The following is a 24,335-nucleotide window of genomic DNA, read 5'->3' on the forward strand; positions in this document are numbered from 1 at the left end:
TATTAAAAATGCGTATTCAGCAGGTGCGTACCAACTTGGGGGCAGGGGGCTTGTCCCCTCCCCCCCCCACTTTTTCCCCAGCATTACTTATACTATAGGAAATGTACTTTGAAAGGCTGGTTGCACCCCAACTTTTTGAGGTATAAGCTAAATGCAGTAATGTAGTTTAAAAAAAAAATGGGTACTGAAAGAAGTTGGCATAGAAAAGATTTGTGCACCCCCCCCCCCCCCCCCCCCCCCCACACACACACACACACACAGAAATAGGATTTTTTGGACAATTTTTTTTCTTCTTTTCTTTTCTTTTTTTTTCTTTTTTTTTTTCTTTTTGCTTGCAGGTCGACTTTTTCAGGTGTAAGTTCATTTTTTTTCTTCTCTCTGGCTGCCCCCCCCCCCCCCACTTTCAAAAACGATGCTACGTGTGTTACAACGCACTTTGAAAAAAAAATTCAAAGTGCGTTAAATTTGGGACCAAATTAACGCACTTTGAAAAATAATTTTTATTTTCAAAGTGCGTTAATATAGACCACATTAACGCACTTTGAAAATATTAATGTGCACGACTTAAAGTAGTCAATATTTTAGCAAATTTTAGATATGATAAAACATTATTTGAACCCTGTTGAATAACATTTTATTAATGACGTCACTTTAGGATCTGAGATATAGACACTTTACATATGACCATTAGGGGTACGGGAAATGCAACAAAATGGAGTCTCAGTTTGTATCCTGATTAAAAATAATTTTCCAAAACAACATAACTGTCTTTTTATAGTTATTTGATAAGTTTTTAGAAGTATATTTTTTTCTAATTCCTTTGCAAGATGATGGCCTTTATTTTACAGTCATTAAAATAGATTAATCTTATGTTGTAAGAAAAAAATAATTTAATATGCATTTTATATTTATATTTTAATTTGTATTAGAATATGTCATTACTATTACTAAAAGATAAGTATGGAAATTTTATTTAAAATACTAGTATTTTTTTTCAAAGTGCGTTAAGTGCCTCCATAGTAAAAATGTAGATGTACACTTTTAACGCACTTTGAAAAATTTTTACAAAGGCGTTCATGTTGTCCCAAATTTGATACACTTTGAAAATTTCTTTTTTAAAGTGCGTTGATTTTGTCCCAATTTTAACGCATTTTGAAAAAAATTTTCAAAGTGCGTAATTTTTTCAAAGTACTTTGCCACATATATACGTGGCTGTATTGTGTTTTGCTTTTTTTTCAAAATATAAGTTAAAAAGAATCTAAGTGGATTTGAATTGGGTCTATTTCAGTCTAATTTCAAAACTGCGTTTGAAATATATGAATAATGCTAACAAGTGAAATTTCAAGCTTTTAAGTCTTAATTAAGAAGCTCTCCATTTTTCACGAATTTCACTCAATTCAGAACATAAGAAAAAATGTGCACGTTTTAAAAGGGGGGGGGGTGTTCGATTTTGTTGGTAATTTAAATATACCTCAAAGGGAAATACTTCATAAAAATTATTTGGTGATATTTAAACTATTATTATTATATTAATATCCACAGAGTATTTAAACTAAGGTTTCGGCAGTGAAATACTTGGTTAATATTCATGATTTTTATACTTTTTTCATATTGTTTTGTTTTTAATTCTTACATTTGCATTAAGATCCGTTGCATGGTAAGAATATTATAATGTTAATGAATGAGTAATACAAATATCTTATAAAACTTGTCAAGTCAAAAATAGTCAGAAAATTCAAAATTCTTTGAAAGCTCGTTGGCATATGTGTAGTGGAACCTAACAGAACTTAAAAGTACGATCTACCCATACATCCTGTCGACGTCACGCCGTTTCTGTCCGAATAAGTCACGTGACTCTTCCGACGCTTTTCATACCTGTGTGGTGACACACTTATTACGGGGTCAACAGGAAGTAAGACTAATTTGAAACGGGCAATGACTGTGTCGGGAACAATAAAAACTATTTCGTAGGTGTAGGATAGGTAAGAAAATCCAACGGCACACTTCCAAAGAAAGAAAGTGCATTTTTACCTGCACGGTACCTGGATTACAGGTGTGAAAATTGAATTGTGACCATGACAGGGTAATAAACAGGAAAAATGGCGACTGTTTACAATTTGAAATGGAGCCTAACCGTGGGAATAATTTTGTTGACAATTTCTCTGGCTTTCGGACAGGCCCCAATTACTCCCCCACCGGTGGGGCCAAAGCCTGTGGTCGCGAATGGAATCGTTTACAATTTAGTTTATCTACATATGGCCCCAGAAATATGTAAGGACCCCTATGTTCTAGAGAAAGTGAATTTTCAGTTTGGAGTTGTCATCAAAGAAGGCGAGAAAAAAGCAATTTTAAAAGCTGGTAGTCCTCACAAGATGGGAGGGAATATCGAGCTGGAGCCCAAAAGCTGTCTGTGGATAGAACCGGGCACTGTGTTCCATTTTAGCCCCGGATATGGCATGATCATCAACGGAACACTGATAGCTAGAGTAAGTCGGTGATTTAAGTGACTGGCCATAATGAATTTAATATTTTAAGTCAAAACTAATATACGCTCTTACTTTTTATTATTTTATTAGTTGACTGCCATTAGAAAAAAGCATGCTATAAAGATTCCATTTGATTAAATTTTCATGTTTTCCAAATAGTTTTTGAAACAAGTAAGCATATATTACTGTAAACCAACTTTTATTCGCGACGACTTTATTTCGCGATTTACCAGAAGTTAACTAGTTCACGACGAGTAATTTTCGCGATCAAGTCTTTCTGGAACTGTTTTTGATAGAAAAAGGACTTTCATGAAATATTCGCGATGACAATACATCGCTAAATTTTCGCACGCGAATAAAAGTTGGTTTACAGTACCTAGTAACAATTTAAAGTTAAACATTTGATTATTTCAGGGCAGTGATGAAGACGGAGGTAGGATCGTGATGACGAGGGATCCTGACAAGATTGATGTCTCGGAGTCCACATTTCCTGATGACGCCCGATTGGTCGACGGAAACACAACACGGGACGGACAACTACAGCTGTCTTATCGTGGGCGATGGCGGGGAATCTGTACAAACTACGTAAAGTAAGTCTGGATCTATCACACAAAAGTGTACAATCACTTTGAATAAAAAAAAATTCATTCTGATAATCTTATTTAAGGAAAATGTGTGCCTCTATTGTCATTCACAACTCTTAAGGAGCTTTATCTGTAAAGAATTATTATATATTAACTGTTACGATTATTTTTTCTGAATACGATTAATTTTTATGATTACGATTAATTTTTCTGAATTACAGTTATACCAAAATAGATGCCAACGTAACTTGTCGTCACCTGGGATTCTTGTGGGGAAACTTTACGTACCACTCCTTCTCCCGGAACAAGACAGACTACATGCTGTTTGAGCGACCAAACTGTCTGGGATCAGAGAACAGTCTGTTTGATTGTCCAGGAAAAACTAATATCCGAGTCGGTGCCAACATCTGTGGTGAGGGACCAAATTGTGTGAAGACTTACTCTGTTATTCATGTATCTCTATGGCATCAAATGATCTCATTTCATCATTGAGTGGAAAAATTAAGCTTAAATGTATATTAATCTTATAAAGATTTTCATGAGGGGAAAACATTTCTTACTATTAAAATGGGATATAAGGTTACTCTGTTGGAAAAAGATTTGCAAGTAGAATAATTGATTACATCTGTAAATATAACAAAATGTAAAAAAAATATAATGAGCTAAAGAAATGTTCTCATGATTGTTGAGTGTTTGTTATATTTACCCAAATCTTGTTAACTTGTGTGATTAGTTGATGGGGATACTTACTCCCCTTTGGCACCTGATTGCACTTGTGGTGTTTCCAGGGATCCCTGTGTTTTTGCCCTGTTCACAGATTTGTACTGTTTATAAATTGTCACATGATTATAAATTTGACCTGTCAATCACAGATGGGCAGCAGGTGATTGGCTTTGAGTGTGACGGACTCCGCCCAGATCTGGCCAAGACTCACTGGAGAGGACTGGAGTTCTACAACGCCACGGTCCAGTTTGTGCGAGACCAGAACATAAATCGGACCGAGACCTACTCGTGGTTGGAGTACCTAGATGTCTGGTACGCGGGACGGGACACTTACCAATTAGACGGAATGCTGAAGGGTCGAGCCTCGATATCCGCCAGTCCTCATGTTCCTCTGATGAATAATGTGTCTATCATGTACGGAGCGTATGATGGATTAAACTTGACGGAGATAAGGGGCCGTGTCCACATCGCTAACAGTACAGTGTCGTTCAATAGAGGTAAGGACGCAATGCACATTAAGCTTAATGGTCAGGGCAATGTAATAAAAAAATTACTTTAGACCTTCTCTTTTGGTTTTATAACTTATTTAAGCACTCTGACCATCTTTATTTAATCATTTATTGATGTTTGAGATGCCTATAAAGTCACCTGAACTTTTACTTTCACTTTAGGTTATGGAGCATTCATCCAGACAGCAGTGGGCGCGGTGTTGATAAACATGACCAACATGGACAATAACTGGGGAGATGGCGTAAAGATGTACATGACTAACTACACCATCCACTCCTTCCAGAAGGACTACCCCACAGGCCGCTCCTTCTGTAGAAGTAATGCCCTCGCCTTCCCACGATTCCCCATCACAATGTACGAGAACATTATCGATGAAAGGGGAGAGAAACCAGCATTTGATGGACTTGACTGTATAAAGGTACGGAAAACTGAAAAGATGGCTTCTGGGTCATACATCTGGTTATTAATAAGTTAAATGACTGCAATAATGGGCATGCTTTTATTGACATTTATTTTGTTTAGACAAGAGAGATATTACTTGTGCATCCTAGGCCTGAATTAATGCATATCTGTTGAATTGGTCAGAAAAAATATGATACCGTATTAGCGATTTATCCTTAAAAAATGGTAATTTATTTTTAGCGAGAGGTAATTTTAGCGATTTTAAAATGCTTGCTATAGAAGCTATAACAAATAAAATGTGATTAATTTTTAGCGATATTTAAAAATGGCAGCATAATGCCAAAATTAAATCCTCGCTAAAATTTCTACTTATACGGTAATAAGAAAAAAAGGCAAGATTGATATTTTGATACTTTAGGAACAGATTTTGACCTACTTATAAAGTCATTTTAAAAAATAATCCTGAGGGAAGGTTTAGAAAACTACAGGAAAAAGAAAATATATACATGTATCATGTAATTTTGAAATACATGTGTATATATTATTGTTTCTTTTTGTTAATCAAAGAATCAGAACCAAAGGTTTCAATTTAAAGCAGCTATGTAGCTATAAAGAGAATATTCTTCCTCTCTTTTAGAGTTACACAACAATAGACAAGAGGAGACTATCCCTCCATTTCTTTCTCATGGAGCGCGATGAGAAGGCTGAGGGAACAATCACAGTCTATGACGGAATCTCCACCAGCAATCGCGTCCTCGGGGTGTTTCCCGTCTCTAACGGATCCTTCCCACAGTCTGTGACAACCTCGGGCAAAAGCATCACGGTTCGGTTCCAGTATAAACTTCCTCCACAACCCACTAACCCTGCGGAACATCGCTGTAAGAAGTTCCGAGCCTGTCTGAGATTCTTAATGGATCTTGTTTCCTACGATGGTAAGGAAATTTTATAATCAAGATTTAGGAGATGGAAATTATTTTTCTGTTTTAAAAAAAATATAGAATTCATATTTATAAAAACAGAAGGTTCATTTGTGATGGCTGATTTTTTATTCAGTCTATGTGTTTCTAAGACAATCAATCTTATCCATAAACAAGTATTCTTGTTTGCCATTAATTCATATGAATTTGAATTACAGGATTGGATGAGGAGCTCCGTTTCTTCAATTCCTCAGCAAGTAACAACACGGGATACGGAGTTAATGTCCAGGACATGCGATGTAAGGTCTCGGTTAACTCTTCCATAATATCAGACAATAACTACGGAGCAGGTCTGAGGATCTATCAGGGGGCGGGAGAAATCTCCGTCAACAATTCGAGGATCGAAGGAAACCAGAGAAGTGGAGTGAACATCACGTACGCAGGAGGCTACCAGCTTCTTAACAACTCTTTCTTTTGTGAAAACCATGGTTACGGTGTGATAACAGAGTACGACAGGCTTAACAACACACGTATACAACACTCACAAAAAATGGAAGTGGTCAAGGCGAAATTCTTCTTCAATGAGTGGATTGGGTTCAGAATTGGCAACTATTGCATGGAAGGGAGTATTCTTGTGAATGAGAGTCATTTTAAGTATAACTATGATGAAGCTATAGAGTATCTTTCATGTAATTTTACAAAGAGTCCACAGAAAAATGTGAATTTTAGTTTAGCGTACAATGAGTTTGATGGAAACAAGAGACATGGAATTCTGATGTCGCCGGTGATAAACACGATCGGGATTATGACAAATAACACTTTTGTAAACCATAGTCTGGGCGCAGTGCGAATTGACAATGGATATGATTTACTGGTCAGCAAGTGGTATGCAAAATTTGCTGTAAATTATCGTATTTATGAGAACACATTTAAGGAAAATTATGGTCGATACTGTATAAGTCTCCGATTGACCCAGAATGCACCCAATCAGCGCATGGAGTTCAAGTTTAACAAAGTGATAGGAAACGCTATCAATAATACGTCAGAGTATCTCAATCCCAGGAGTCACGCCAATGCTCCAATTATCGTGTCCTCCAGTAACATTGTCGTACAAAGAAACCACATCTTTAACCCAGACTCTGTAAGAGACATAGCGACACACCTGATTGACCCTTCTGTGATAATCAATGGCAGCGTAAACTGGTGGGAGACTACCGAACATGGAACTATTTACGACCGAATCTTTGATCTCGACGATCGATATAATCTGGCGCAGATCAAATACTATCCTGTACTGAAGGACGGTTGGTTGTATGGGGACAAGACCACCATCACAGAAACAGAATACCGGTGGCCCTTCAGGAGGGAGAATAAATTCGGGGGTATTCTGGATGTAGAGGGTTTCACCACTGACCCCGCTACCAAACTGTATTACGTGGACAGGGATATATTTATTCTTCCTAATGCAATCCTTAAAATCTTACCCGGCACTACTCTGCTGTTTGAGAACTCTATCGGCATGGTGATTCACGGTACATTACAGGCAGACGGGGGAAGTGCTATGTCTCCAATCGTGTTTACGCTGAATGAACCAGCCAATCAGACAGAGATAAGTAACAGGACGGATGCCGTCAGGCTGGCCGACGGACGGGATGAGTTCGAAGGTCGTGTAGAGGTCAACATTAACGGGCGCTGGGGAGCAGTCTGTCAACATGTAAGTTTTAGCAGATGTGATTTAAATAATTGTTTTTATATTGCAATAAATTATAAAATTTAAAAACTGTAAATAACAATAGGATATTAACACCAAAAATTTGCCTTCAAAGCATTGATAAGAGAGGTCTCTGATATGGACACAAAATTTGATGTTCATTATTTCATATACATGTATTTAATTGGTTCCTTATATCTTAACACAAATTTCAAAACCTTTCAGAAAACAAATTCCCCTTTGAACAGTGTCCACTTTTGTTTTTCTATATTTTAGGGGTGGATCAAAGAGAATGCGATGGTGGTGTGTCAACAACTGGGTCTGACCTATCACCCTGACTACGGCCTGGTTTACCAGAAGGTTAGGTCATCCTCTGTCATCGAGCTGAGCTCCGTCACCTGTACAAACCTAGACACCGACCTGCGTGAGTGTCAGTCCATAAAACGGGGAGATTTCGACTGCCAGTTTGAGAATGTTGTTTACATCAGGTGCCAGAAACCTACTTGGTCAGGTATGGACAAGCAAATATTTTCAAAAGTGTAATTTCCTTTGTATCTTAGTTCGAATACTGATCAAATTTAAAGATATTTTGTAAATTCTGTAAATTTGATTTCCTTAGTGCTTTAAGCATCCTATATTAAAAAAAATTGCATGTTAAAATCATAAACTACATACACAAAGAAATGTAATCATAAAGTTCATGATTAATTTGACCATGATGACACAGTTTGTTGTTCATGTTACAGGCATCACAATTCCTGCTATTCCTACGTTTGGTCAGTTACGTGAGACCCAGATAAAACATGTCATCATCCAAAAGGCAGGACAGTTAGACTACCAGGCCATGACCTTCACCCCGGCTCTCCGCATTGACTACAACTTCTACAAAATCACCGCACTGCAGATCACTGACTCCGTGTCTGACGGTGTCAACATCAAATACGCCAACCCGTTCACGGAGAATCTTTTTGAGAAATGTCATTTTGTCAGGAATCTGGGTCACGGGTTACTCACTAGAAGCCCATTCCTGAAGATCACAGAGTCCACTATGAACTATAACCAGAAAGGAGGATTCGTGTATGACCCATTCTTTACCGAGTACGAGGGTCTGAGTGTGAGAAATTTCCTCCATCAGAGTCGGATGGAGTATTTCGGAAATAAAAATTACCAGTTGGGGGAGAACTCGATGGCGTTTATCATATCCCAGCCGGGGACGCAGAGGGAGAACAGCACCTATAGAATGGAGCTCTCGGTCAGTCGTCAAGACTACAGAATCACCCTCCAAGTCCTGGACTACAACCCGCTGACCAGCGTGGAGAAGGTGACCGTTTACAACTCACACCGAGGCGGGATCTCCCCAACGACGAAAAAATGGCAGATAGAGGAGGATTTGGTGGACTTCCCAATAACGTCAGAGGGGAAGAACTACCTGACGATCGAGTTAGTGGTTCGCGGAGTCAGGTCAGGGCGGCTAGCCTTCGCAGCTCATGCCAGTAAGTCTTTGTAGAGATCTGTCTTAATTTATTTCTTACTCAAAATGTTAAATGAATGTCATGCTCAATGTAACTGTAATTTTTTAATGATTTACATGCATCTACTTTGAAAAAAGGAGTAAAATTTTAATTTTAACTAGGAAGAATTATATTGCAATATATACTGTGAATTGCTATGGAAAATTTAAGTATTTATTAAATATGGAAATTAAAGTATAATTATGTTTTCCTTTATTAGGGCAATATTCCTCTGATCCTATCAAGTCAATTATTGAAGTCAGTCATGCTGAGGTTACCAATAATTATCAAGGAATTGTGACCAAACATTATAACAACCCATCCAATGAAAAATTGGAGATTTTTCACAGGGTAGCAGAAGAAGAAATCCGTTTCACAAAAGTGGATATCAAAGACAATCAAATGGAGGCCATGTACATTCCCAGTCTAACGAAATACCACGAGCACTTGATACCTACACAGGAAGAAATGACGAGACCGGAGAGGCTGGGACAGATAACGTACACATTACATCAGTGTACAATACAGAACAATGGGAAGGCGGTGATAGCCGATCACAACCACGTGGACTTCTCAAATAACGTGTGGAAGTGGAACGTTTACACAACCATCATGAAGGATAACCGTTATGGAGGTCTGGAAATCGAGCTTCCGAGGGTGAACGACATCAGAGAGAAAAATAAATTTCACTCTGTTCATGTCAATCAGACGATTTTTGAGAACAATAAGAACTTTGCTTTCACTATTAATGGTTACTACGCGGATGTGGAGATCAGCAATGGAAGATTTGTACAGAATACGTGTAGACGAGGCCTGATCCTGCTGTCGGGGATGGAAAAAGACTTAGTCATCTTCAACAATGAGATTTCAAACAATCAAGGGAAATATGCTGTAGAGGTTGATATGCAGAGCCATGCTGAGTACAGTAAACCGAAGGGATTCTGTCATTTTAACAACATCAAAAGCAACAGGCCGGGGCCAGGGTGGACAATGAATACTGACTATACACCGTCTTCATTTGCAGTGGCAGTACGAGGTGTCCAGAACATGACTCTGAGGAGAAATCTCATATACAATCCTGATTACCAGTATGAACTGATAGCAGGCGTGACTTCTCTCTCACTAGAGAACAAGATGGATGTGGAAGAGAACTGGTGGGGAACAGCAATCCAGGCTAAAATCGTGGAGAGAATCTTTGATTTTGATGATTGGAATAACTACGCCATCGCGGACTACTTTCCCCAGCTCACAGCTGACAATGTGAACAGTCTACCATCCACAGGGACACAGATAGAAAATGGTTTAAATTTCCCTTCAGTGAAGGGAAGGATAACCGGAAACAAGGCCTTGACTGGTTCCTCTAAATTCTACATCGTAGCAGACGTCACAGTCATGCCCAATGCTAGGCTGACCATAGAGCCAGGGACCACCCTGGAGTTTTATCCTAATGTGGGAATCCTGGTGCTGGGTCAGCTGATCGCCCAGGGTCTCTCGTACAGCAGGATTTCCTTCCGCCCCGTCGTCCCGGGACCAAACATTCCCATCCCTCTCCCACAGGTTAACACCCAGACATTTTACTCCAACAGCATGAGACTGAAGAGAGATGCTGAGGGAGAGATACCACAAAATGAAGGTTTCTTGGAGTTGTTTAATTCTTCATCGAATTCCTGGAGCTTGATGTGTGACAATCAATTCAATAGGAAAACAGCAGAGGTGGTGTGTCGTGGGCTCGGGATGGAGACACTCAATGTGGACGTCCGCTTCACACATCTTTATGACCATTTCATCTACAAGAAACCTATGTACTTTGTCAAGGAGTTCTGGACGTATTCTTATTATTGTGTGGGAGATGAGTACTCATTGGACGAATGTCAGAAAAGAATTAATTACAAAATCCAGGACTGCATACAAGGGGCTAATTACACCTACATCCGATGTGGAAAGAGAAACCTGGATTCCAAGCTGTCTTACTGGGGAAATATTCGAATCGCTTCTCCAACATATGAGGAGGATACAACACTATACATCCAAGACGATAAACGATCTGTTTTAGAGAATATTGACATTTACGGAGCAGGCATGCTACATGGTGAGAGAGTAGGAGCTATCCAGGCAACCTACAGGTCACCCAAGGTCAACAACATTAACATCACCAATAGTCTGTGGAACGGAATGGACATCATAGCTCCGCGATATGAGATGATCATCAAAACCATGAATATTGACCAGAACCTTGGGTATGGCATTAATTTCCTCATTCTGAATGGAGAATCTCGCAATGCGGAGCTTTCCTCTTTCAATCCATTGACTGTGAATACTGTGCCTTACTTCATGTCTGGGCTTGTGGACATTTGTAAAATGGAAAAGGAATTAACTGTGAAAAATCGACTGATTATCTACTATAAATACTCAGAGCTGTTGGTTGATTGTGTTAAAATCATCCGCAGTGAGAATCCCTTACGTAAAGTTTCCTTCCGACTTCTTCAGTTTAATCTGTATTACGACGAGTTTTACCGTAATTTGTTGGAGATTTTTGACGGTAACTCTGTGTCGGAGGAGAGCAGGATCGGGGTTCTGGATGCCCACAGTAAATCCGACGCTACAGGAAGACGGTACCTCAGTAAATCCGACACCATAGGCATCCACATTCACGCCTCTAACGCCTACGAAGATTACGGATTTATTGCGGAGATAACAACTTCTCCTCTCTCAGACTTGGCGTATCCAGGTTTGTACTAATTCAGATACACAAAGTCTAAAAATATAGTTTATATTTAGAAAAATATTATTCTATGCAGTTCTTGATTTTTACACTGTACCTTTATCTGTAACAAGTGCTGATTAGAAGTTTTGGTAATATTTCTGTAGCATACTAAAATATTTTCAAGATCGATGCTACAAAAGTGTGTTTGAGCATTCTAGTCAAATCATTTAATGATGCTTTGATTAACATGTTGTCAATATTTAAATTTTTTACTAAAAGGTGTTAAATTTCTTCCAGACAGTACAGTGGCTCATCGCTTTGAGCAGATGATGGTGACAAACAATGAGGACGGTGCCATACTGTACCAGAATGTGGGCGAGGTCTGTCCCTCCCTCTACATTGACAGCTGTATGATCGAGAACAACGGCCTGGGGATCCTCAATCTCACGTCCCAGCCTGTCATCAACATTGGGATCCAGAACACCAAGATCTTCAACTTCCAGCACAACTTTGTCAACCGCAACAAAGGGGGGCTATTCTGTCAAGCCTTCACGACGTCCACCCAGAATCTGCTCCGCGGAAACATCACAAACAACGTCTTCTCCTTCGGTAGTCACGGAGAAACGCTCAACATCAGCGGCCATCACTTCCAGAAGATGCACATTTATGAGAATTACATTTATAACAACACGGCAGGTGATTATCGGGATACGGTACATGTACAGACTGTGGGAATGAACTTTACGTTTAACGTCCTGGTAAACAACACGGGGCACCACATCATTAGGACGTTCAGCGAGGTGGATACCAGTGCCACCCAGCAGTACATAGGGAACTGGGTTTACGAGAATAATGCTACTGCACTGTTCCGGGCAGTGCTAGCTGTGGGCAGTGGGAATCCACAGTTTCAGAATAACTACCTGGTTAATGATGAGAGTGCCTTCGAACTTCTTGCAAATGATAAGCGAAAGTAAGTTTATCTTCTCAATAGACATTGAAATTCACCACACTCACTTTTGAAAGATATTATTCCAAGAATGAATGAAAAAATCTTACTTTGATAAAGACCATTTCATTTTAGTTTGTTTTGATTTTAGAATGCTTTTAAAGGAAATAAATCTGTCAATAACTGTATACTAAAATCTCTTCATGTGTGTTGCTAAACTAGTATCATGATAGTCTACATATTTTTCTATGCCTTTTACAGAATTATCCAAGGGATTCAGGTAGCTGATACTCCCGTGGATGCCACAAACAATTGGTGGGGTTAGTCAGTGGTAAGTTTTGTAGGCCTTCGGGTCAGCAATATGTCCCTAGTCAGTGGTAAGTTTTGGTAGCCTTACAGAGTCAGCAATATGTCCCTAGTCAGTGGTAAGTTTTGGTAGCCTTACAGAGTCAGCAATATGTCCCTAGTCAGTGGTAAGTTTTAGTAGCCTTACAGGGTCAGCAATATGTCCCTAGTCAGTGGTAAGTTTTGGTAGCCTTACAGAGTCAGCAATATGTCCCTAGTCAGTGGTAAGTTTTAGTAGCCTTACAGAGTCAGCAATATGTCCCTAGTCAGTGGTAAGTTTTAGTAGCCTTACAGGGTCAGCAATATGTCCCTAGTCAGTGGTAAGTTATATTCCAGCCTTACAGGGTCAGCAATATGTCCCTAGTCAGTGGTAAGTTTTGGTAGCCTTACAGAGTCAGCAATATGTCCCTAGTCAGTGGTGAGTTTTGTCTGGATTAGAATGCTAGTGATATATTTGTAAGTATCACAGTGACTGTTGCCATTTATGATAAGCATGTAAATGTTAATCTTTATTTCAAGGCCAAAAATGTCGATGAAATGGAAATTAGGTAATCAACATCTATAGTAATATATTGGATTTATTTTTGATTTGTCATTATGTTGACAGGTAAATGTCCCCCTGGTTGTCTTCTACATTTACAAACATAAAGTGATTGATTCGTTATTATGTTGACAGGTAAATGTCCCCCTGGTTGGACCCTGAATGCTGACCGTTGCTATAGATACATGGGGGCTGCTCTTCCCTATGCACAAGCTGGCCAATTCTGCAGGGCAAGTATCAGAGAAAAACGAGACAAAGTTTCTTATAAAAATAATAGATATGCTACAAAATTTTCATAGAAATATGAATTTTAATGCATGTGAAATTTTAATTGCCATTCAGAATGTTAAAATTCATAATATTGAGATTGAATTTTAAAGATCTGAAATGGAAAAAAAAAATTAACAAAAGAACGTTTTCATGAGAATTAATTGTTAATATTTGTTTGACAGGATAACCAGGGATTTTTAGCGGAGGCAGATAAGCAGGGTCCGTTCCTGCGTTATTTATTACGACTAACGGAGAACGTCTACAGTAAGAACCTGAGGGTGTGGGTCTACTCTGAGGTCGCCCCTGGTTACTGCAGTGCGTTTCAGGATGACTTCATCGTCGCTGAACAAGACTGTCAGAGAATCCTTCATCCATTCATTTGTGAGAAAGGTGGGTTGTCTTTGCAACAATTTATAAAGGAGAGTGTTGGTGTCAATTTTAAGGCACATTTTGTCTTTTGTACATTATTTTCTTTTCATAAACCCAGATCATAAAATTTAGATGTGACAAAAATTTATGATGATTGCCCTTGAGCTAAGGTTAATGTTTAGTATTAGGAAATTCTAAAAATGTATTGTAATGCGTGTAATTATAAACGTATTTAGATATTTTTGAAGAACAGAAAAATTTTACGTGGTCAGATACTTTCAGCTACATGTTTACACCACAACAAATAATGTCTGAGACCTGCTACAGATCCCTATATTAACCTTCTCTTAGAGATTTTGAACTTTATATCACATCTAAAAATTTATTTTTGTGTTTTACAGATCCCTACATTAACCCCCCGGGGAGTGACATCCTGGCTATAGCTATAGGAGTGTCAGCGGGTGTGTTCGGGACGGCCCTCATTATCATCATTATCCTAGCCATTCTGTGGAAAGTCAAGTCCAAGGGAAGAAAGGAGCAAAGATTTGAAAGGCAAGCATCCATTCGCTCCTCTGTTAGGTCATCTGTAAGGTCCCGATCAACTGTGACCATGTTGTCCACGGCAACTGGAAAACGACGATTTGATGATAAATATTCTGTAACTTCATCTAAAGGACATTTGATAGATGATGAAGTATCATTGTCTAACATTAGTCTTGATTCTAGAAGCCGAGATAGGGGCCCCAATAGGTCTCTAGAGCGTTTGGATGTACCTAATGGTCGTCTTGGTTCCCGAGATCGTCTAGACAATGTCAATTCCTCTAATGGAAGCCTGAGTATGATTCTGTCTAATGGGCACACCAGACTCGTGAATGGTAAGGGAAGTTTTGATCGACTGAAGGAGGATTCTCCAAGAAATTCCCCACGGAATTCTCCCCGGACTCAGAGACCGACCAGATTTACACTGGGGAGGAACACAGGGGGCAGCAACAACAGTCTGGACCGACCCCCGGAGGCGAAGCCTGTACAACCACCACAGCCTCCCGTGATGAAACCCATCCTGCCTCCTCAGGCCCCAGGGGTGAAGCGGCCCCCCGTAAAACCACCAGCCCCACCTGAAATTCCTGTGGACACGGATGGGGGTTACACTGATGATGGATTCTCGGAGCACGAGTTTGACGATTTCACCACCACAGCTGACGAGGCGGAGTACTCTCCTAATATGGCTAACAGAGTGGAGAATCAGATAGAATCCCTGAGGAGGCTTCCTAACATCTCAGAGAAGCCAAATTATGGAAGTGAAAGAAGTGTTAATATGAATGACAGGTCTAACTATTACAACCCAGACACCCCACCCACACCTCCACCTCCTCTCCCTGTGGACTCATATCCTGTAAAAACCATGAGGAATTCTCCTGTTTTGTCTGAAGCTTCATCAAGGAGACCAACACCTCAACCACGAAACAAACCAGTGGCTCCCCCTCGCTCTAACTTTGGGAGTAGCAAGGAAAGCCTGAACAGGAGTTTGAACCCCTTACATCTCAGTCAGGGGGATCTTCATCTTATTGACAGGAAACCTGACTGGCTGACCGACCAAGTAAGGGAGACCAGTGCTAGTGAGAGTGACAGTGACCCAGAGAGCATGAATGATTCATTTCCAGAAGCAGGATACAAAAATAAAGCTTTTCTGGATAACGAGAATCTCCCTCAGACAGTGAGGGCCCCTGGGTACACCCCACCCCAGGATAAATCAGATGGGACAAATTATTCCTCTCCGTGGAGGGATAATAGATATCCTTACACCAATCAGAGCAACTCCAATCTCTCACGTAACTCGCGCGAGATGGACAACATGGACTATCTCAGGGGGACTTATACAAACCCTGGGTATGATGGCAGCCATGACAACATTCCCTCCTATAATGAGGCCCTGAGGTCCCCCATCAGCGCCCCCTACAGCCCAGACTACACGACAATGAGTCTTCCTCCTCCTTACTCCCCCACCTCCACCCAGCCATTCTCACCGGTGGCAGAAAATGTCCGCTTCACCCCAGATAGTGCCAATAATGTTCACCCTGTGTACAGAATCGGAAGTGTAAACAGTATTCCTATTTCAGGAAGTGATGGGTTGCCCCGTGATATGGCTTCTATGGACTACCGCATGGGAAGTCAGAGTACTCTTCCGAACCCAGACGGTAGCATGCCGGATCTGTCTACGGGTGAAAGCCATGCTGACCTTGAGGAAGCTGATATTGATGACATGAATGACACTCTGTATCGGGGGGACATGGACCCATTCCCCCAAAGTCCCCCAAGAGTCCCCCCAGGGGCCCCCTACAACCAGCCCCCGCCCTACAGAAGCAGCAGCCGTGACCAGCTCAATCGACAGCCCCCGCCTCAAAGGACGAGCAGCCGTGACCAGCTCAATCAAGGGAGCAGACATTCTCCATTAACTCACAGTAGGGAGCAGTTGAACCAGAGTCGTGATAATTCAGTACTTTACTTAGATAACCAGAGACCTAATCAGAGGCGACCGGAACCAATTGAAACCGAGATCTGAATTTATTCACGTTCTTAATCTATAGGCCAAGGTTTTACTAATGAGAAATAATCCATTATCAAATACTCGCATATCATTTATTAATTATAAACAAATTGATAGTTAATAATATTTATCAATTATAAACATTTGAATTGATGGTTGATCATGTTTTATCTTATTCTTTATGAACTGTGCAATATTTATGCTAAGCATAACTAAATATAATTTAAATAATCCATTGCCCACAAGGTATTATTGACAGTTGTTTGTACAGTATGTATATTATACGTGTATTGCTATACTATTATACTCACTGTGTAATGTTTTTTATGTCAGACTTCAGTTGATAGTATTATTTTGTATATTCAGTGCTTGTACATATAGCATATGTATTACATAGCAATTAATATATTACACTTTGTAAATATTTATTAACCAAGACTCTAAATTAACTTAGTTGTAATTGAAAATGACAAAGGAGAATGATTTTAACAGTTAGAGAAATCAATCTTTCATTTTATACTAACAAATTCCATTTCACAATGTTTTATATAGATCATCACATTGTGGGCATGTAGAATATCCCATTCTTGTTTCTGTTCTTACTTTCCTTCTTTCTGATTAACATCACATGGATTTATAAAAGTTCACATACCCCTGTTTAACAAGAACAACAGACACTTCTACAAAAAAAAATCTACAAAGAAAAAGAACCAACTGAAGAATTTAATAAATTGTATAGAATAATTGTCTTAAGGTTCCTTGACCCCTAAAAAAGAGAGATAACTCTTACTGGTGTTAATGACTAATATACTTTTAAAAAATTATTAATTCAAAAGGCATATGTGTTAAATTTTCCTGAAATTGTTTGCATTTTTAATTTGAAATTCATTATATTTAAAGTTGATAAATATTCTTATTTCTGGTGAAATGAAGGTCAGTGAACCTTAAATCTTGATGACTGAGGATTAAGGAGTGTCTGTTAATTTTTTCTGCTGCATGTTGTAACCTGGGTGTTGTGACTATCTTGTAGTGTGACCTGGTCCTCTCTCCACCTGTCCACCATCCACAAAAGCCACACATCCCTCAACCAAGGGGAAGCAACCTACACTCTCCGTAAAAGTAACACATCACTCGACAAAGGGGAGACAATCCAGAGTAATCTACGTAAGACAGGTCACTCTAGGTCGTGTCAGGACATTCTGGAGACTAGTCAGTCCAAGTCTTGTTGTATCAGTTAACATTTAATCTCTCATAAGGTACAATATTTAATAATTGTCTCAATATTTTATCAAACTTGTCCAATTCAGGGAATCATTTTCATCTCAACACATTAAATTTTCTTTCTTACTAATCACCGAACCATTTTTTTTTTCATTTAATTTTTGTACAACCCCTCTTCCCAAAATTTATTAATTTTTTGAAAAAACTTGATTGCATTTCTTTTGAAACTTTTTATGTCACTAAAGCCCCCTTCATGGGGTATGTTAGTTCAAAAAGAGTTTAACAATTGAACAAGTAAAGATATGAACAGTTAACATAATGAACAACAAAAAGATCTTTGATATGGACAGTACTTTCATAACATTATTATAATTTATTGAATGATGAGTTTTCCCCCTTTCTGGATTGTCTTCCCTTGATATGCTTACATGAAAATGTGTATAACACATATGCATAATTTTAACTGCTGTTTAAAGCTGTACAACGGCTCTATGTCTGTTTTATGATGTTTTCTATCATGATATAACTCTAGTGTGTCATGATATATCACGATACATTCAGTACATTATTGTTACACCCTTTTCTTGAGAACAGAATTTTTATTTACTGTGATGGTTGTTACAAGTGTCTTAAATTCGATCATTTTCATTTAGAAAACGAATGCCTCATCATCTATTACACAATGAAATTCATTAATATCCAAAACAGACTTGACCAAGGTTGTCTTATATTTTACCATTCCACTTAATTCACACATCGACAATGCTATGTTATTTTTGTGCTCATTTTCTGTGTAACAATGTCCTTGTAACTGTTTAACAGTGCATGATTTTCCTCTTCAGTAAATGTGTTTTCATTTTCATGTGTCCATGCATTCCTGGTATTGTTGTATATTTTTTATATACTGTACACATCATAATTATGACATGTATTCGTAAAAACATATCAGTAAACATCAACTGTATTTATCATTTGAAGAAATGTCCAATTTTCCGCAAATATTTGCATTGTTGTAAAATATTGGTTAATACATATTAAAAATATGTATTAATACATATTAAAAATATGTAAACAAACTTTTGCAGTCTACATTGAATTATATTTTTACTGGATTTATGGTGTTTTTTATACAAATATATATTTTTAGAAAAATCAATTAAATGAAAGTAAAATACATTTCTTTTTGTGTTTATTTCAAATATTTGCTACTTTTTTGTATATCATAAAGATGCGTCATAAATGAACACGGAGTTTTTGATCATCTTAATTATCCTTGTGCCATCTCCTGACAAATGACCCAAACTCAGAACAATTTTTAATCTCCAGAAAAAAGGGTCAATTTTCATTTGGTCACTCAGCTGATCTGTTGCTATATGTTTCGGCCAGCAAGTGTTGAACATGAACATTTGGATATTTTTGCTTCTTAATTTCTGATGTTATGAGTGGTGGGGAACAAAAATTTTGAAAATCATGGCTCCAAACTCTCTGGGGCCTGAGGGATGAGCCCCAAATAACCCAAATTTATGCAGTCTTTAATTTTAAACTTGTTGACTCCAAGCTAACATGATTGTAAGTGACATTAAACCCTCTACCAAAATTGTGAAATTTAGGGGTCTTTGGTCAGGAAAATAGGTGTTAGGGCTCTATTTATACATGTAAATTATTTGTACAGAGAAAATGCATTAATTCTTTGAAAATATTCTCTGCCAAGTTGGACATTAAGCAGACAATTTAATTATGATGAGCAAGGACGATTCCAACAAAATTCATCATGTGTTTTTCATGGTGTTGGAGTCCATACTGGTTCTCTAGTAGATCTCGATCTATTAAGTCTGCAAATTCTCGGAGGTCCAGACACCCTGACCCCTCTCTCGTCGATTGAATTGTTTTAGGGATTTTGATTTATATGGTAGGGCTCCATTGATTTTAGTATCATGCATAATTCTGAAAATCCTCTTGTTTGCCCATTCCTGAATTTGTGAAAAGAGCTGTAGCTAGGTTGGAGCCCCAATGACCATATCATTCTGGTTTGTTTCGTGGTTGATGTGTTTTTGTAAATCCTTCATTTCATAAATAGAATTTTTAAATGTCAGAACTTATTTTTAATTCAAATTCATATTTTACAAATTTTAATTGAAGTGTGTCCTTTTTACGCACATCTATATTATAACATAACATGTAGTTTATGTCGTTCTTAACAGTAAAATAGTTGAGTGAGCAGAATTTCCATTTTTCCAAACAATCTTTTAATTATATTATTTAATTACTTTTTGAAATCATTCTCTATAATGATTGTCTTTTAGAAATAGCTTGCTTGTTTATAGGGGAGAGCAGTCCTCATAAATCTATAGCAACAATCACCATTAAGGTCCATAAAGGAAGTTTTACGTTTGAGTGCAACAGTGGACTGGTCACCCTCCGTAGTTAAGGTTATGTTACATTCATTATCACGTCCCCGGTACCCGTCTATACGGATCCTGTTACGTGGGTAACGGAGATAAGAACCTGGATCTGTCGTTCATATTATGAGGGGGCGGGGCTTTAGTGGCTCCCCCTCGCTCTAACTTTGGGAGTAGCAAGGAAAGCCTGAACAGGAGTTTGAACCCCTTACATCTTAGTCAGGGGGACCTCCATCTTATTGACAGGAAGCCTGACTGGCTGACCGACCAAGTGAGGGAGACCAGTGCTAGTGAGAGTGAGAGTGACCCAGAGAGTGTGAACGATTCGTTTCCAGAAGCAGGATACAAAAATAAAGCTTTTCTGGATAACGAGCATCTCCCTCAGACAGTGAGGGCCCCAGGGTACACCCCGCCCCAGGATAAATCGGACGGGACAAATTATTCCTCTCCGTGGAGGGATAATAGGTATCCTTACACCAATCAAAGCAACTCCAATCTCTCACGTAACTTACGTGAGATGGACAACATGGATTATCTCAAGGGAACGTATACAAATCCCGGGTATGATGGTAGCCATGACAACATTCCCTCCTATAATGAGGCCCTGAGGTCCCCTGTCAGCGCCCCCTACAGCCCAGACTACACGACAATGAGTCTCCCTCCTCCTTACTCCCCCACCTCCACCCAGCCATTCTCACCGCTGGCAGAAAATGTCCGCTTCACCCCAGATAGTGCCAATAACATTCACCCTGTGTACAGAATCGGGAGTGTGAACAGTATTCCTATTTCAAGAAGTGATGGGTTGCCCTGTGATATGGCTTCCATGGACTATCGCATGGGAAGTCAGAGCACACTTCCGAACCCAGACGGTAGCATGCCGGATCTGTCCACGGGTGAAAGCCATGCTGACCTAGAGGAAGCAGATATTGATGACATGAATGACACTCTGTATCGGGGGGACATGGACCCATTCCCCAAAGTCCCCCAAGAGTCCCCCCAGGGGCCCTCTACAACCAGCCCCCGCCCTACAGAAGCAGCAGCCGTGACCAGCTCAATCGACAGCCCCCGCCTCAAAGGACGAGCAGTCGTGACCAGCTCAATCAAGGGAGCAGACATTCTCCATTAACTCACAGTAGGGAGCAGTTGAACCAGACTCGTGATAGTCCGGTGCTTTACTTAGATAACCAGAGACCTAATCATAGGCGACCGGAACCAATTGAAACCGAGATCTGAATTTGTTCATGTACTTAATGTATAGGCCAAAGTTTACTACTGAAAAATAATCCATTATCAAATACTTGCATATCATTAATTAATCATAAACAAATTGATAGTTAATAATATTTATCAATTATAAACATTTGAATTGATGGTTGATCATGTTTTATCTTATTCTTTATGAACTGTGCAATATTTATGCTAAGCATTACTTAATATGATTTAAATAATCCATTGCCCACAAGGTATTGTTGACAGTTGATTGTACAGTATGTGAATTGTACGTGCATTATCATATTATTATACTCACTGTGTAATGTTTTTTAGGTCAGACTTCAGTTGATAGTATTATTTTGTATATTCAGTGCTTGTACATATAGCGTATGTACTACATAGAAATTAATATATTACACTTTGTAAATATCTATTAACCGAGAATCTAAATTAACTTAGTTGTAATTGAAAATGACAAAGGAGAATGATTTTAACCGTTATAGAAATCAATTTTCACTTTAAACTAACAAATTTGTTTCATCATGTTTTATATAGATCCTCACATTGTGGGCCTGTAGAATATTCCACTCTTGTTTCTTTTCTTACTTTCATTCTTTCTGATTAACATCACATGGATTTATAAAAGTTCACATACCCCTATTTAACAAGATCAACAGACACTTCTACAAAAAAATCTACAAAAAAAGAACCAACTGAAGAATTTAATATATTGCATAGAATAATTGTCTTAAGGTTACTTGACCCCTTAAAAAGAGAGATAACTCTTACTGGTATTAATGACTACTATACTCTTAAAAAATTATTAATTCAAAAGGCATATGTGTTAAATTTTCCTGAAATTGTTTGCATTTTTAATTTGAAATTCATTATATTTAAAGTTGATAAATTGTCTTATTTTTTGGTGAAATGATGGTCAGTGAACCTTAAATCTTGATGACTGAGGATTAAGGAGTGTCTGTTAATTTTTTCTGCTGCATGTTGTAACCTGGGTGTTGTGACTATCTTGTAGTGTGACCTGGTCCTCTCTCCACCTGTCCACCATCCACAAAAGCCGCACATCCCTCAACCAAGGGGAATCAACCTACACTCTCCGTAAAAGTAATAACACGTCACTCGACAAAGGGGAGACAATCCAGAGTAATCTACGTAAGACAGGTCACTCTAGGTCGTGTCAGGACATTCTGGAGACTAATCAGTCCAAATCTTGTTGTATCAGTTAACATTAATTTTAATCTCTAATTACGTACAATATTTAATAATTGTCTCAGTATTTTATCAAACTTGTCAAATTCAGGGAATCATTTTCATTTCAACACATTTTATTTTCTTACTAATCAATGAACTTTTTTTTTCATTTAATTTTCGTATAACCCCCTCTTCCCATTGAGATTTATCAATTTCTTGAATAAACTTGATTATATTTCATAAAATTATTTTGAATGTTTATTGAATGATGAGTTCCCCCCCCCCTTTCTGGATTGTCTTCCCTTGGTATCCTGACAAAGTAATGAGGCTAACACGTAATATGCATAATCTTAAGTGCTTTGTAAAGCTGTACAACGGCTTAATGTCTGTTTTATGATATTTTTTTTATCATGATGTAACAGTAGCGTGCCATGATATATCAGGATACATTCAGTACATTATTGTTACACCCTTTTCTTGTGAGCAGAATTTTTGTTACTGTAATGTTTGTAACAAGACAATGTCTTTAAATTCGATCATTTTCATTTAGAAAAGTATTGTCATCTATATCACAAGGACATTCATTTTATACTGATAACGGAAGTGACCAGGGTTGTCTTGATTCTTCATTATTCCACTTAATACACATTTTGTCCATGTTATGCTATTTTTGTGCTCTTTTTCTGTGTAACAGGCTGAGACTGCGTCCTTGTAACTGTTTAACAGTGATTTTTTTCTTCAGTAAATGTGTTTTCTTTTACATTGTGTCCATACATTCCTGGTATTTTTGTATAGTTTTTATATACATGTGTACTGTACACAAAATATTACATGTATAGTTATACGTAAAAACATATCAGTAAACTTCAAGTGTACTTATCATTTGAAGAAATGTCCAATTTTCCGCATTGTTGTAAAATATTAGTTAATACATATTGAAAATATGTATACAAACTATTGCAATCTACATTGAATTATATTTTTACTGGATTTATGATGATTTTATACAATTATATATTTTTTAAAAATCAATTAAATAAAATTAAAATACATTTTTTTTGTGTTTGTTTGTTATTTCAAATCGATGCCACTTTTTTGTATAACATAAAGATGGGACATTCATATACACAAAGTTATAGATTCTTTAAAATATTATTCTAGTGCCATCTGCTGACCAATGACCCAATTGTAAACTTTTTTGAATTTCCAGAAAAGGTATAGATTTTTATCAGGTCATTGGGTTCACTTTCGACGCCAGTATTTATGATTATGATGTTTTTCACGGTGTTGGAGTCTTGAAGACGTTCTCTGAGCGCCATCATTTTTATTTGCTTAAGTCTTAACTCTGCCAATTCTGGGAGATTCAAACCCCCTGACCCCTGTCCCGTCGATAGATTGTTTTAGGAATTCTGTTGTTATGTGGTAGGGCTCCATGAATTTTAAATATGAACATGCTTTAATTCTAAAAAAAATCCTCTTCTCTACCTGCGAAATTTAGCATATGAAGTAAATGCATTATTATGATGTGCAATGGAACTTCTTAAAAAGTTGTAATTGCATGGTCCCTGGTTCAGGAGTTATGACCAGTAAGGTATCTTCCAAAATTGAGAAAATTCTTAACCACCAAGCATTTTTATTTCTAGTTTTTATGCCCCCCTTCGAAGAAGGGAGGGCATATTGCTTTGCTGCTCTCCGTCGGTCTGTCGGTCCACTTAGTTTCCGTTCATTTTCTT

At 38.2% G+C, this 24,335-nt stretch overlaps 1 protein-coding gene across 1 annotated transcript; it reads left to right on the plus strand.

The window, feature by feature from the left end:
• The first annotated feature begins 1,839 nt into the window (after window positions 1-1,839).
• On the plus strand, window positions 1,840-22,998 carry LOC134262340 (protein bark beetle-like). The gene is given in 18 exon segments (XM_062744716.1): window positions 1,840-2,486; window positions 2,901-3,076; window positions 3,292-3,482; window positions 3,943-4,290; window positions 4,465-4,721; window positions 5,343-5,637; window positions 5,841-7,336; window positions 7,610-7,844; window positions 8,080-8,826; window positions 9,065-11,572; window positions 11,846-12,518; window positions 12,756-12,871; window positions 13,165-13,209; window positions 13,516-13,610; window positions 13,833-14,040; window positions 14,421-16,413; window positions 20,486-20,498; window positions 21,337-22,998. Coding segments are annotated over 18 exon segments (9,864 nt in total). The 5' UTR covers window positions 1,840-2,099; the 3' UTR covers window positions 21,418-22,998.
• Window positions 22,999-24,335: the final 1,337 nt, after the last annotated feature.

Source organism: Saccostrea cucullata, unplaced genomic scaffold, assembly GCF_032062105.1.
Source record: "Saccostrea cucullata isolate Sc308-1 unplaced genomic scaffold, CSIRO_AGI_Scuc_v1 ctg2241, whole genome shotgun sequence".
Taxonomy (NCBI): domain Eukaryota; kingdom Metazoa; phylum Mollusca; class Bivalvia; order Ostreida; family Ostreidae; genus Saccostrea; species Saccostrea cuccullata.